Genomic DNA, 14,319 nt, shown 5'->3' on the forward strand with positions numbered 1-14,319 from the left:
TTGCAGAGCTGACCCCTGGCTTGGCCTGGGGTGGAACAGCACAGATGGCGTGATTTATAAAGAACTAGGGCACACTCAACTCTGGAGGCTCAGGGTCCGAGGCCACAGCTTTACCCCTGCTTGGGACCCCCTTGCAGGTTGGGACTCTGCAGGATTCCAGGGCAGTGCAGGCACCCGTGGCAACACAGTGACTGTGCCAGCTCACACCCCTCCCTCTTGCTACAGGGGCACCAATGCCAGCCCAGGGACCCAGCCCCAGGGCCCCTGGGGTTACCAGGTGACCGGGGACAAAGTGCTCATCTGAGTTTGGGAGGGGACAGCACCCAGAACGGGCCTGGCCATGATGCCAATACACGCACGTTGGCTCTCATAAACTGTTTATTCTCAGTGACCACACCTTCCCAGTGAGAAGAAGCTTCTGAAATCATGCTTGCACCTCCAAGTTCGACCCCAGCTCTGTGCATGGTGGCCACGTGCGCAGGGCCAGGCTGACCTCCCCTGCACATGAGTTCTGAGTTTTTGAAGAGAAGTCTTCTGGCCTGGGTGGTGCTGATAGGGCGAAGATCCTTGCTGATCAGAAAGACAATGGAAATGATAGAGAAATGCCTCCTGGCAGCTTCAGGTCACCAAAGGCCTGGGGGCACAAGAGCCCAGGGCTGGCCTGCAAAGTCCACATTTCCCATCTGGTGCCACCTTCCAAGGGCAGCACCCAAGCCCACCCAGAGCCATCTTGGGGACGGGGTCTCAGTTGGCTGCACTGGGTCTGCCCTTCCCCAGCGCGGTGTACCGAGGGACACTGGTGTTGAAGGCCACTTTGGCTTTTGGAGTCTGCCTGCACTTCCCAGCGACCTCAGGGACCCTGCAGACAAGGAGAGGAGGGTGAGCCTTTTGCTTGCTGGGGTCAGCCTCATGGGGATCCTCAAGGTGGGAGGGAAGTGAGAGGAGGATCCTGGGCACAGAGCGTGGAGCCTAAGGCACCTTCCTCCCCACAACCACCTCAAGCTGGCTCTGAGCAGCACAGAACAAAGGGGTCAGCCATGCTGGGCTTTTGCTTCCCCTGCCCCCTGCCAGCTGGGTCCCAGTCTCGGTGCCGGTCACTGCTCTGGGCATGCACTCGGCAGTTCTCCCTAGGGCTCAGGCAGAGCCAAGATCTATGGGGTTGGGGAGCATGGGTGTCTCTGTGACACGGTGAAGTGCTGGGCCTGGGTTCAGGGATGTGGGGCCAGCCCAGCAGGTAGGTTAGCAAGTGTCCAGCTGCCATGCCAACAAGCACCTGAGGGTGGAAGGAGCCCGGGTAGGTCTACAGTAGGTATGTAAACCTCCCACAGGCCCATCAGTGGGTACAGGGATATGTGCGACACAGCCACCTACATGTTGGGAGAAGATTCCTTATCCCACTTCCTGACCAGGACCAGATGTTGCAACTGGGTTTGCAGGAAAGATGCCCTTGCACAGGTGGTCAGTATAGCCTTCCCCAGAGCATTCCAGAACCAGCCACCCCCAGAACTGAGTGGCAGCAGAGGAAGCCATGCAAATAAGGTGTGGCCAACTCACTTGGACAGGACATCCACAGTCTGCTGGGTGGCCAGGGTTCTCTTGTCGTGTGGTCCATATAGGAGCGTCTGAATGTGGAGGCACTGCAGGAGACCAAGGGGGCAATCGTGGTGTTAGGCAAGCTGCCCAAGAAACAGCCTTCAGAGAGCCAGGGCACCTCATCCGGAGGCCCAGTCGTGGTCAGACTGCTGCCTTCTAGAGGCTTCTAGGGCCTGGCTGACCTTGGGTTGGCTGTCCTGTGAATCCAGGAAATGAATGCTCAGTTTCTGCACTATTTCCTAAAACTCTCCATCCCTGCCTGTGTGTAAAAATGTATTTTAAAGTGATGTTTTCTAACAGAAAGGGAAAGGATACTGGGCCCTAACTTCAGATGACTGCTGGCTTCCATTTTTAACTGACCCTCAACATAGCTCAGAGAACATTTGCAAGTTTTTTTGGTAAACAATTGGATCTGCTACGCTTGTTACTCTGCAGCAGTTCCTCAGGCACAAAGGGGTAAAGATCCAGTTCATGGGTGATGCAGGGCTGGCTCTGACTCCTTTCCCCCTTCTGCTTGTTTCAACTCTTGTTGTTGGATCGCCTGTTATGAGTGCGGACCCAAGCAACAAAGATGGCATTGGTGCCAAAACTGGCCAGAAGCATCTAGAGGAAAGATGAGACTGAGGAATTTGCTTTGCTGAGCGTCAACACCTTTTGTAAAGCTAGAATGTGCGAGGGTGGTTTCCGTCCGTCAGCGGACAATGGACTGAACTGAAAAGGTGGCAGAACTGGCCTTGAAGGAACAACAAGTGGTCAGTTCACAGTGCTGCAACCAGTGCTTTGTCAAATGAAGGAAAGACAAACATTAACCCCAGAAGGACTTATAGGGGCTGAACGCGAAATGCAAAATGGAACTGTTGAGGGGGACAGTTGGTATCTTGCAGTGGGAAAGTGTTCCTTGGATGGCCTCTGGAGCAAGCAAAAGTGAAAGACTGATCCAAGCTGATGATATTTGGAAAACTGAACATCTGTGCGCCTGAACACACCAAGTGCAAAGAGAACTCACACGGAGGGGAGAAATCACAGGGCACACAGCCGAGGGCCAGCACTTGGAGCCCATGAAGACGTCAGCAGGCTGAGGAGCTAAGACAACTTCTAGCAGAAAAGGGGGTGAAAGATGCCCTCATCCCTCAAGGATGGGAATAGCTTGCCAACTTACTCTAATAACCAGAAATGCAAACCAAACTTTGATGAGGTGTCCTTCTCGCAAGAGATCATAAAAATTATACTCTGATGATACCAAGATTTGCCAAAGATATGAAGGAACGAGAGCTTTTACATATTGATATGGAGTATTAAAGTTGGCATAATCCCTTTATAGAGCAACTTGCAATATTTAGGAAAGGTTAACTGAACTTTCACATAAGTATTCATTGTATGAATAATGTAAATTTATTACATGTAAGTCTCTGTGTGTATAGATCCACATAGATGAATCCCATGATTACGGAACAAGAGGAAAAAGCAAACCTCAGATGAATGCAAACAGTATGAGGTTTACATGAAGCTCTAAAGCACGCCAAACAAAAGCATTGTAAGAGAAGCAAAACATGGGACTGATGCCAAACGCAGGGACGTGGTTATCTGGGGCGAGAAGCACACACGCAGGGCACTTCAGCTAGGTGGGTCATGTTTAACTCCTTACGTTGAACAGTGTTAAAGCACCCCACTTTGTGGCCTAGCTGAAGTATTTCCCAACATATTCTTTAAAGGTTGATTTTTTTTTTTTAAAAAAAAAACATGGTAACAGCTTGAGTTTAAAAAGAAGTGTGGAGAATTTGGGGACTTGGTACTGAAGACTGTTTGTTCATTCTTATCTGCCAAGCATTTTTTAGGTCTTCAGGAACACAACTTTGCAAGTGCCGGAATGCTCTGTCTTTAGGAGCTGCCAAAGTGTCGAGACTGAATGCCTACTTCATTCTGAGGCATGCAGCATGTGGCCTGCGGTCTTAGAACGTGGCTTGTCCTTCTGGGGAAGGGCAGTCAGTTTTAAATGAGAGAGATTTGTGAGTTGCTTTTCTGGACACAGCTGGCCTTACTATCTTCTCTAGTGCATCACTCAAATTCTGTAAAAGCAAGCCATCCTTCCCTCTGACCAACAAACCCCTTCCCCCTTAAAGCTGCAGTGAGTCCAGGACCCTTACGAGGCAGCAGGCTCTTGTTTGCGGGGTTTGGGCCAGTCTTGCTATAAGCCACAGGGAGAGTAGGGCGAAAATGACCCTGAGCAATAGCCAGATCCCAGAGTGCCGAGTCCCATCCCATCATCACTTGCCTGTGGCCTGGCCATGACATTTCCTGGTGCTAGAAGGTTCCCCACTAAGGTCCCTGATCGTCACCAGCAAGATGTGTCTGAAATTCCGGCCGGAGGAAGTGAGGAGGGACGCAGAGGGAAGTCCACCGGGAGACCATAAGAGACCCTAGCTTTCTGTCCCCCAGTCTCAGGGCAGGGCAGGCACAGAGGCTTCCTGCGTCACCAGAACTACTCTTGGAGGAGATGCCTGTCAGAGGAGTGGAGCAATCCATCACAGATCCCTACTAGGAAATGTCTTTATATAGCAATGGTGTCTGATAAATAGAACCAGAACTTTCCACTATTCTGCTCCTGGCTAACATTGTGTAGGAATCTGTGTGTGTGGCCAGTGCTTTGATTCTTTGGCTGAAAAACTGGACATTGACAGACCCAACAGGTACAAAAGATGGGGACTGACTGGGTGGCCCTGTAGGGACTCCAGCAGCAAGGTAACCAGGAAAACACAAACCGTACCGAGGGGAGGGTAAAACGAAGTGAGCCACTGCACACATGATCCAGCCAGCTCTAAGGCAGCACTGTGCACCTGCCTGGCTGGGGCCAAGGGGTAGGGGCTTGCTTTCTTGCCCACCATCTAGGAATGCAAACTGTGTTCCCAGCTCCTTCCTTCAAAACAGTCATCTGCACAGGCTCTGCGCTTCCTGGAGAGAGGGCTCACGCAAAACCAGCAGATGCTTGCTTCTCAGAGCTGGGCAGTACTGAGGCACGAGAGAGACAGACCTGCCCAGGAGAGCTTCTAACAAGGGGCCAGAGTCAGACAGGCCCTGAACCCAAGTGCATGCTGGGCCTGGGCTAGTCCTGAGCCAGGCACACTCTGGGGGATTCTCTCTCAGCCTTTCCTCTGGAGGCAGATACTGGGGACTGTGCTTGTCCTCGGATCAAGTGGCAAAATTACGTGAGCCTTGCCTGTGGAAATTTCCATCTGGAGCCAACAGAGGTCTCCAGTTCTGCTTCCTCCCCCACAACGGGCAGAGGCCCTGAAGAGACAGGCCTTCCTACTGGGTAATTTACCCCTGCTGTTGGCTTTGTTGCTCCTGCCTTCCTGTTTTTCAAGCCTGCAGGACCACGCCTGGCCTTGTTGTTGCAGCTGGGGACATCCAGAGAGACCACAGGTTGCCGGATCCCTGCTACCCAGTCGAAACTCCAGGGATGCAGCAGCTGCTGTGATGAAAAAAAGAGAAACCCTGGGCTGGGAGGTGAGGGGAGGCTAAGAAATCTGCTGGCTTCAGAGCCCGGGGATAAACGTGGGCTTAGGAAACTCAGGGGGTGGCAGTGGGGAAGGGCCATGTGGATTGAAGACCCCATTCCCTGTGCCCTCTCCCCTCCCCGCGCCCCATGTACACAGAGTTGCCAGCACCACCCTCAGAAGGCTGCACCTTGAGAAATGCAACAGAGGGGGCCACACCACCGGTGTGTGCAGCTCTCTCACTGCAAGTCCCACCTTCTCCCTGGTTCTGGAAAATGGCTTCTGAAGATCAGTGTTGTCTTCAAGACTCGTAGCCACCAAGGCCAAGGTTAGGGACAAACAACTCCTCCATGGCTCTTCTAGGTGATGCAATGTGCGAATGCTTGAAGCTGAGCTGAGCTTTTTTAGCTCCTCACAGGGCAGTGATTCTCTGCCCATCTCTACTCCCACCCTGAGAAGCTGGAGAGGAGGACCCTGCTCCAGACAGCCTCAGTCAGGTGACCCCCGAAGCATGGGGTTCAAGACCCATACTTGGCAAGGCACTGGCACAAACAGCCAGGCTCTCCTTCATCCAATGGAGGGTGTGGCTTGAGCCATAACCCTCTCCCTTCTTGGAAGTGCTGTTGGGAGGAAGCCTGCCTGCCTTAGCAGCCTGTGTGTGGACAGCATCTGTGGCTCATCCCACGGCCTCACCAGCTTCACCTGCTCTCCGGATCGGCAGTGGGGAGGAAGGCAGGCAGCTGAAGAAACAGCGGTCCCTCACCTGCCTTCTTGGTCTGCTCCATCCCATGCTCAACATTAGATGTACAGCCAATATTTTTTTTAATCAAAAGTGCAATCACAGACCTGTTGTGAACACGCCCTCCATGGGTGTGGATGACTACGTTTGGAAAACGTTTCCTACAAAGGGCTGCGTAGGAGATAGATGCTGCAGACGCTGTAGGCCAGGAGACAGCAGTCAAGGTGATCAAACGGGTTGTTGCATGTGTCTCAGGATGAAATTCAAGAGCTTATACCCATGGGCACAGTTCTTTTGTAATCCAATTCCAATGAGAAGAATGGATTTATTGCGGAGAGGGCAGGACAATGTGTCTCAGAGTTGACATTAAGGTTAGGGTTCCCTAGCATCAGGGCATCTGTGAAGGATCCTTTGTGAGAACCACTTTTGGATTGAGGGCCATGGAGAACAGGTGGAGGGGCTGTCTCACCTGCCGGCCCAGGGACCCTTGGGCGATGTAGGAAGCCTGAGCCCCTCATCCTGGTGGCCCTGGCTCAAGGACGCCGAGAGACAGTGAGCCCTGACTGCTTCTGTGCCTTCGACACACTTTACTCTCACAGGCTCTGCCTTTCCATTTCCCAGCCTGGATGTCTTTCAGAACTACTACTATGCACATGTCCCCTAAATCCTTCCCTCCCACAGATGCTGACATATACTTTGCAGGCCGAAAATGGCCCCATCAATAGATTATGCTTTGTATAATTGGGTATTGGTTGCCTCTTTACCAATGATTGCTAACAATTCTTTACTGTGCTGGAATTGCCTCATGCTCTGGGCTGTGCCACCCTCAAGGGAAGCAGTTGCTACACTCCTGTGGATTCACTGCAAATGCTCCAGGTAGATGGAGGGGACTTGGGGACCCTGTCCCAGGCATTCTGAGGATGTGACGTGGTCCTCTGCTCTGCTGGGGAGCCTCAACTGTCTGATGCAGGGCTGTGAGGTAGTGCTGGCTTCCAACTGGGCCATTCAGTCTTTCCAGGAGACTGTGCTCTTGCAAGCTGGGGCAAGGCAAAACACAGGAGCAGGAAGGGAAATTCCAGGGAGCTGACAGCTTGATCTCCACCTTGAAAAAGACCTTTCCACAAAAAAGGAAGATCAGAGGGAGGCCAGGATTGGGGGAGGCCTGACCAGAGGGGAGTCCTTCAGGCCTCAGAGTCCAGCATCTGCAGCTTGCCAGGGCTTGGCAGCATTCCTGGCCTGCTGGGCATCCAGCTCTTCACTTGTTCCTAGGAAGCCCCAAAACAAAGGATGCCTCTTGACACCTGGACTGCCTTGCTTGGGGTCTGTCCCTGCAGTGACGGTCCACATCCTGCTTTCCTTGGCATTCTCCCCTAACTGTGGCTTTACATCCAGCAGTTCCTTGTTTTTTTTTTTTTCTTTCTGTTTGCTTGCTTGGTTGGTTTTTATGCGTTTAAAAATCTGAGTGGGAAACACATGGGAGAAAACAGGTGACAGTGTGGAGTGGGCTGTGCAATCTCTGCTTGGCGAATCTTAGCGACATGACTGAGGCCAAGATGTGTTACCTCTCAGCCTCAGAGTCACTGTTGGCAACCCATGGAGGGCACAGGTGCTCCACATTGGGGGTTGGTGCGGGACTTGCATGAGTTCAGACACCTGAGCCCCTCAGACCCGTGCCAGTGAGCAGCAAGCACTTACTCCAGGGGTATTGGTGATCAGCCCCTCAACCCCTTGAAACAGGAGAGGGGGAGCAGAGCTCCCACCACCCAGCTTCGCTTCCCACCACATATTTGGCACATATGTGATGTGTAAGTTATTCAAAGTGATTGGGTAAACGTGGGTCTTCCTGGCCATCTGGGGAACTCACATGATGGGGTGACTCACTTGTGCCCTGGCACACTTGTCACGGCTTCTGTTTTCACCAGTCTGACCAGTAACTGGCCCATAAGAGGCGCCAGTCTGTTGACTAACTTATGATGGACAAGTTAACTCATTAAATAACAGGTATCACAGGTTACCAAATCTAGTGCCTTTTACAGCGCAGAAAAGTCAGAAGATGAGGAAAAGGCTTGAATTAGGAAAGCTCATGGAAGCTAATTCTTCTGGTCTGATCAATATATTACCTAGAGATTCATCTTAAAAGTTTTCTCCATTTTTAAATCTAGTGAATTTAAGACAACACAACAAAACTTGATGTGTATTTAAAATGGGAAAATTCATACGAATAAACATCTAGATGGATACAAATGAAAGCAAATGAATTTAAATCTCAACTCATAAAGATAGGAAGGGAGAAAACAACAACGACGACAAACAAAGCAGGGAGTAGGTGTTTAGCTCAGGGCTTAAAACCTATGTGGGATGACACTCCCATCCCGGGACAGAGGGCCTGGGCGTCAGACTTAGCTCTGCATCTGTTTCAGCCTCCTATGACCACACACCCTGGGAAGCAACAGTGACAATTCGGGTCCTTGGCTTCTTGCCATGCCCAAGGGAGCTCTGGATTGCACACTGGGTTCTGGTTTTGGCCTGGCCAGTGGCAGCAGTGGTGAACATTGTGGGGAGTGAAGCCAGTGGTGAGAAAAAATCCCTACGTCTGTCGTATGTCTCTGTCTCATGCTGTCCCTCTTCAAATATGTCAAAATGGAATTCTACAAACCTTCGACATCACAAAACAAAATAAAGCACAAAAATAGAGATAAAATGTGAAAGTAATGAACTAGAGCATGGGAGGACAACAGGTCTATGGGAGTAAAATCCTGGTTCTTACACACACACCCACACACACACACACACACCACTAATTCAGAGCAAAAGGGTAAAGCGCAAATGCAAAATTAAGAAACTACAGTGGGAAGATAACCATTAAATGGGGAAAATTACAATTAAATCTGGAAATTTAAAAAAAATTCATGAAATTATTTGCAAATCTTTGTAAAAAACTTGGAAAATTTCCTGAAATGGATAATTACCTAGGCAAATGCAGCTTACTGGAATGATTTCATTAGGCATCGAAAGCATCAACAAAACACTTTTTATATAGTAAAGAAAATTGCCAAGGAATTTCCCCATCCTGTGCTCCCCATGGAATCCTGCAGGCTTACTGCAGATATGGACGCTGGGATCTGCTCTGTCCTACAAGACTAAGTCTGGCCCAAGCTTTTTCTCACCCTCTCGCCTTCCTCCATGCAGTGAGGCAGCAGCGTGGCCTTGGCCAGATGTCAACCCCTCCATCATGGACTTCCCAGCCTCCAGGACTGTTGGACATCAATTTCTTTTTTTGTAAATCAACTGGTCTCTGGCATTCTGTGACGGCAGTGCAAAATGAACTAAGGTGACATTCTAAGCAAAGAATTCAGTGTGAATAAGGAGGACTTAGTCCAAGAGTGTGAGGTTGGTTCAATATTATAATAAAAAACATTATATTAAGTTAACTAAGAAGTATCATCTGATTATGCCCATTGATCCAGATGAGTCTTTTCCAAAATTTAGGATCTATTTCTAATCAAATAAAATGTAAATTGATGGAGGCTTCCTTACCATGGTAAAAGTATATAAACCTTTCTAAAGCCAGCATCTATTAAATGAAGAAGGAGTGGAGGCACCTGCACGAAGGGCAGAAACAAAGCAAGGTGTCCGTTATCGCCACTGCCGCCGATTATTACGCTGGTAGTACAAGTCAGAGTGTTTAGATGAAAGCAATTAAAGAGGGATAGAAGAATTGGAAAACAAAGTAAAATTCTGTCTATTGTATAAATGTAACAGTATCAACACTCAACCCAAACCATGAAAGAAGCCATTAGAGAAACCAATAGCCTCAATTACACAAAAATGAAGCAAAAGATGTAATAGTGAATATGTCCCCATTTACAATAGAAACACAGAAGAGAAAATGCTTAACAAGCAAAGTGCAAAAACTGCATGGCATGACAAACACTTTCAAATGTGCCTGACACACACACAAGGCGATATGAACCCATGGAGACACATCCCTTCTTCTTGGGTAGAACAACTTATGAGGATGCCAGTTCTCCCAAGATTATTAACAAGTAACTGACAACAATACCAACACCTTTAATGGAGCTAGACAAGTTGATAGAGAATGAGGTAAGAAAACAAACCAACAAGAATATCTAGAAACCCTGAAAAATCTAGGAAATAAAAAGCCAGGACAGGTTTATTAGTCCTACCTCATACTGAATCACTTTATAAAAAATCTCTGTAATTAAAACTATGAGATCCTGGAACATGAAGAAACAAACAGACCCTAGGCCTTCTGGACATGATGAAGATGCCAAAGCTGCCACCTTACACCTGGGAAGGCTTTCAAACGAAAACAGTGCTGGGCAAGGGGAGCCATTTGAATGAAGGAAACAAGAGATGCATGCCTCATACCATGCATACAAATAAACTCCATAAAGAGATAATAATAATGGTAGAAAATGTAGAAGAATTTCTCTATAAAATAGGTATCCAGGAAGAGCCCATTAGCATGAAGGACCAAGAAATCACGCTATGTTAAAAATTGAAAATATTTGTGCGATAAAAAATCATCAAGGGGTCGGCATCGTGGCTCAGTAGGTAGGGCTGCCAGCCTGTTTTAAAAGGCAACCCATATGGGCATTGGTTCAAGTCCTGAATCCTGGCTGTTCCACTTTCCATCCAGCTCCCTGCCGATGCTCCTGGGAAAGCAGCAGAGGACGGCCGGGTTTCTTAGGTCTCTGCTCCCCATGGCAGACCTGGATGGAGCTCCAGCCTCCTGGTTTCAGCCTGGCTCAGTGCCTGTTGGTGAGGTCTCTTGGGAGTGAAGGAGCAGGTGGAGATCTCTGTCTCTCTAGAACTCTGCCTTCCAAATATTTTTTAATGATCATTTTATTATTGATAGTTTTAAAAATACCTGTGTCAGGGAGGATCATTTCCCTTTTACCCAAAAGTGAAGGTTTAGGGCCCGGCTGCATGGCCTAGCGGCTAAAGTCCTCGCTTTGAACGTGCCGGGATCCCATATGGGCGCTGGTTCTAATCCTGGCAGCTCCGCTTCCCATCCAGCTCCCTGCTTGTGGCCTGGGAAAGCAGTCGAGGACAGCCCAAAGCTTTGGGACCCTGTACCCATGTGGGATACCTGGAAAGAAGTTCCTGGATCCTGGCTTCAGACCGGCATAGCATCGGCCATTACAGTCACTTGGGGAGTGAATCATCAGACGGAAGATCTTCCTCTCTGTCTCTCCTCCTCTCTGTATATCTGACTTTCCAATAAATAAATAAATCTTTTTTTTTTTTTTTAAGTGAAGGTTTAGGTTAATGGCAAAGCTCAAGCTATCTTCCCCAAGCACAAAGTGCATCTCCATGCAGCGGGCGGGGCTGGGCCTGGGGAGCAGGCCTGGGGGTCCCCCACATCAGGGTCAGGTGCAGCCTTACCTTTTTCAGAGCCTTGTGGGCGACGCGGTGGTTCCCCTGCTCCAGGTCTGCACCGCCCAGCAGCCGGTATGTCTCTGCCACTTCTGGACTGAAGTCCCCAAACAGGGACACCTTGGCTTCAAGGGATTCTCTCAGGATGGCCATGGCTCTCTGGGAAAAGAGCAAGACGCTGTCAGAGGCAGAGCTTAAGGCCACCTCCGAGGAGGCGGGGCTTGACTGTCCCTCTGGATGGAAATCATGGTGGGTGTGAACTATGAAGGGAGAGCACACAGGAGCACCTGCTGAGAAAACCCACAAGGCTCCTGCGAGAACCCACCTGAAGAGAGCAGAGCATGGCCAACAGGTGTTGCCACTGCATGAAGTCCCTGCGACCTTCAGTGAGGGATGATTTAGGAGCCTGATCAGAATCACGCGGGGTAGAGCTAGGCCTGAATCCTGCTGGTAGCTCTCCCATGCTTTGCTTCCATGTTTTCCTCCCACTGCGCATATGGGTGTTCCTACCTACGTGAAAACTACAGCTGTGGTTTCTCATTATTTCTCTCCTTTATCAATCATCCAGAACATTCCACAAGGTTCTATTTGCACAGGGAATAGCTTAAGAAACCCAAGCTAAACATTCCAATGTGACGTGACATGCTTGGTTTACATCAATATGGAATGAAAAATGACATGGACAGAAAACTGTATTTTCTGGTATGAATTTCTTTGCACACCAAGGTTGGCAGGGGGATGGCCCTGCTAAGCATCAGGCTCCCACACTTCCATGATCTCCCACAGAACACAAAGGCTGAATTTCACAGTCTGGTAAAAGCAGGGCTCCAGGAGTCGCTTCCAACAGCAGGGGCCCACGGAGCTGGGAGAGCTGTGCACTTCAGTGGCCAAGGGTGGAGTGAAGGAATCACACCGCTGCTGCTGCTGAGGCCAGAATCAATCTGCTAGGTGGGAAGGGTAGGAGGGGGGAGCTCCATGGTAAAGGAGTGTGGTGTGAAGGCCACATTATGGAAAAGGGCTGAACCCAGACCTGCCCGAGACATGTGTGATTGCTCCGGGATCTCTGCCTGCTTAGTCTATGTGGAAGGTCACAGGTACCTGGCACACAGTGTCCTCAGGGCAACCCCTTGGTAATGGTCTTGGCACACCGAGACCTCAACTTGGCCTGACCACTGACTAAACAGGCAAGAGTGGTAGGCTGTACCCCAGTTTCTCTTCTGTTCTTGGAGAGCTATGCTGGGACTTCCCTGATAAGCAACTCGAAGAAGTCAATGTGACTCACAGCCTACCCGCTTGTGACCTGAGACATTCCTTCCAGCCTATGTGTTGTATGTGACCTGTGACTCGATTGGAGGATCCAGAGAGAGATGGTCATGTGTTCTAGCCAATTAAAGTGTCATTGCTGGGTGGGAGCACAGCTGATAAATGCCCTTCTGCCTGCCCCTTTCTTAGTCTATGCAAGTTTGTGCTTGCATTAAAACAGACAGACATGCTCAATCAGACTGTCCCTGGTGGTTCTTTCGGTCACAGAACATTCTCACCTCACCCCCTCGGTGGTTCCGTGGACATTTTGGCAGGAAAATCCCCTGAGAGAGACCGGGTGCCATCACATCCCCTGAGCAAGGGCCCAGGCTGACCATGGGGGTAGGACTGGGTAGTTTTGGGGAGCCAGTGACCCCTGTTCCTGAATGAAGCTTGTCACACGCAGTTTGCAGCCGGGTAGAGAGCCAGAGATGGATGTGGAGGGAGGTAACTGTCAGGCCAAGGGACAGCAAGGGGTGAGTAGGAGACAGACATACTGTCATCCTCAAGTGGTCAGGAGAAGTGCAGTGAGGGGAGCAAGGAGCATGCAGGGTCATGGTGGGTGGGTGCAGGATAGGACTCCCCGGGTGAATGGGAGAAGCATGTGGTCCATTTAAAACCAGCGGATAAACTCGGGACAGCAGCAGACAGAGTACGAGGGCTAGGCTGGTGGTGGGTGGTGTCTGCTTCTGCCCAGAGGCAGGAGTTTGTAATGAAGGGTCAGAGGTCGAGGGGGTTCTGGAGGGGGAGGATGGCACAAGGCAGACCCACAGGGATGACCTCCACTCACGTTTATGGTCAAAACATCCTCTACCTCAACATCGCTTTTCTGTGTGTAGGCTGGGGCCACATTGGGGATGGTCTGAGCATAGTTGCATGCTTGTCCTCGGGCCCAGCCCTTGTGGGTGGACACCTACAAGCCCCTGGTGACAGGCTTGCGACCAGAGGGTCAGAGTGGTACAAGGTTGCTGAGCATGGTGGGCAGGTGGCATCACATGGCCAGGGCACCTGACATGGAATGAGCAGGGCTGGAAGCACCCCTAGGGCTTCCAGAGATGGGGTGGGGACATCTAGGCCCTTCTCCCTCTGGTTGGGTGACCCAGGTACATAATGAAACCATGGGTGCATTTAGGTTAGAAGCCTGTATGAACTCAGACAGCCTTCAGCTGCCATGCCGGGGCGGGGGACCTCTCCCTTCTGGGTCAGTGGCTGGCTCAGGTGCCAATGGTGCTGGGTGAAGCCCTCGGGCCACCTGGTGGTGTGCTCTGGGGCATGGGGGGTGTGGATTTTCAGGGGACTAGAGGATTGCACAGGTGGGGGTGAGCGATGACCTGAGGGTTCATGCCCAGGTGAGGAATTACTGCTGAGGACTTCCAGGGACAAGGCCACTGCATGTGTAGGTAAGTGAGGAGCTGAGACCAAATGGTTTGGAGGGTGGAACAGGAGGGCCATTAAAGATCAGGCCAAAGTACCAACACACATGGGAGACCTGAGCTGGGGTAGCTAGTTAGCATCAACCATCACTGAGCACTACTCACTGGTACATACGATAGCTAAGGCTGGGGCCTACCTGGCAGGGCAAGATCACAGTACCCACCAATGAGAGTTGAAACAGGAGATGGGTGATGTTAGGATGGTCATGACAATAACGTGTGAGAGAATTGGTCTGGTAGCAGAATCTGTGGGCGATATGTGGGCTCAGCCCTGTGAACTGCAATCTCCTCTGGCACACCCAACAGCTGCACTGGGATGTTTTGGATCGAGCCCCACCTCTACCTTCCAATCCAG

The 14,319-nt window shown here is 50.4% G+C and overlaps 1 protein-coding gene across 1 annotated transcript in view; it reads right to left on the bottom strand.

Moving 5' to 3' along the window:
* Window positions 1–368: 368 nt before the first annotated feature.
* TTC23 (tetratricopeptide repeat domain 23) overlaps window positions 369–14,319 on the bottom strand; it is a 68,974-nt gene continuing 55,023 nt past the window's right edge. The window contains exons 8-10 of the mRNA XM_040969286.1: window positions 11,239–11,388; window positions 1,555–1,637; window positions 369–859 (exon numbers count right to left, since the gene is read on the bottom strand). Of these exons, the coding sequence (XP_040825220.1) occupies window positions 745–859; window positions 1,555–1,637; window positions 11,239–11,388 (348 nt within the window). The 3' untranslated portion in view covers window positions 369–744. The remainder of the gene's footprint in view (window positions 860–1,554; window positions 1,638–11,238; window positions 11,389–14,319) is intronic.

The sequence above is a fragment of the Ochotona curzoniae genome, unplaced genomic scaffold, assembly GCF_017591425.1.
Source record: "Ochotona curzoniae isolate NIBS_2020 unplaced genomic scaffold, NIBS_Ocur_1.0 scaffold_4701, whole genome shotgun sequence".
Taxonomy (NCBI): Eukaryota; Metazoa; Chordata; class Mammalia; order Lagomorpha; family Ochotonidae; genus Ochotona; species Ochotona curzoniae.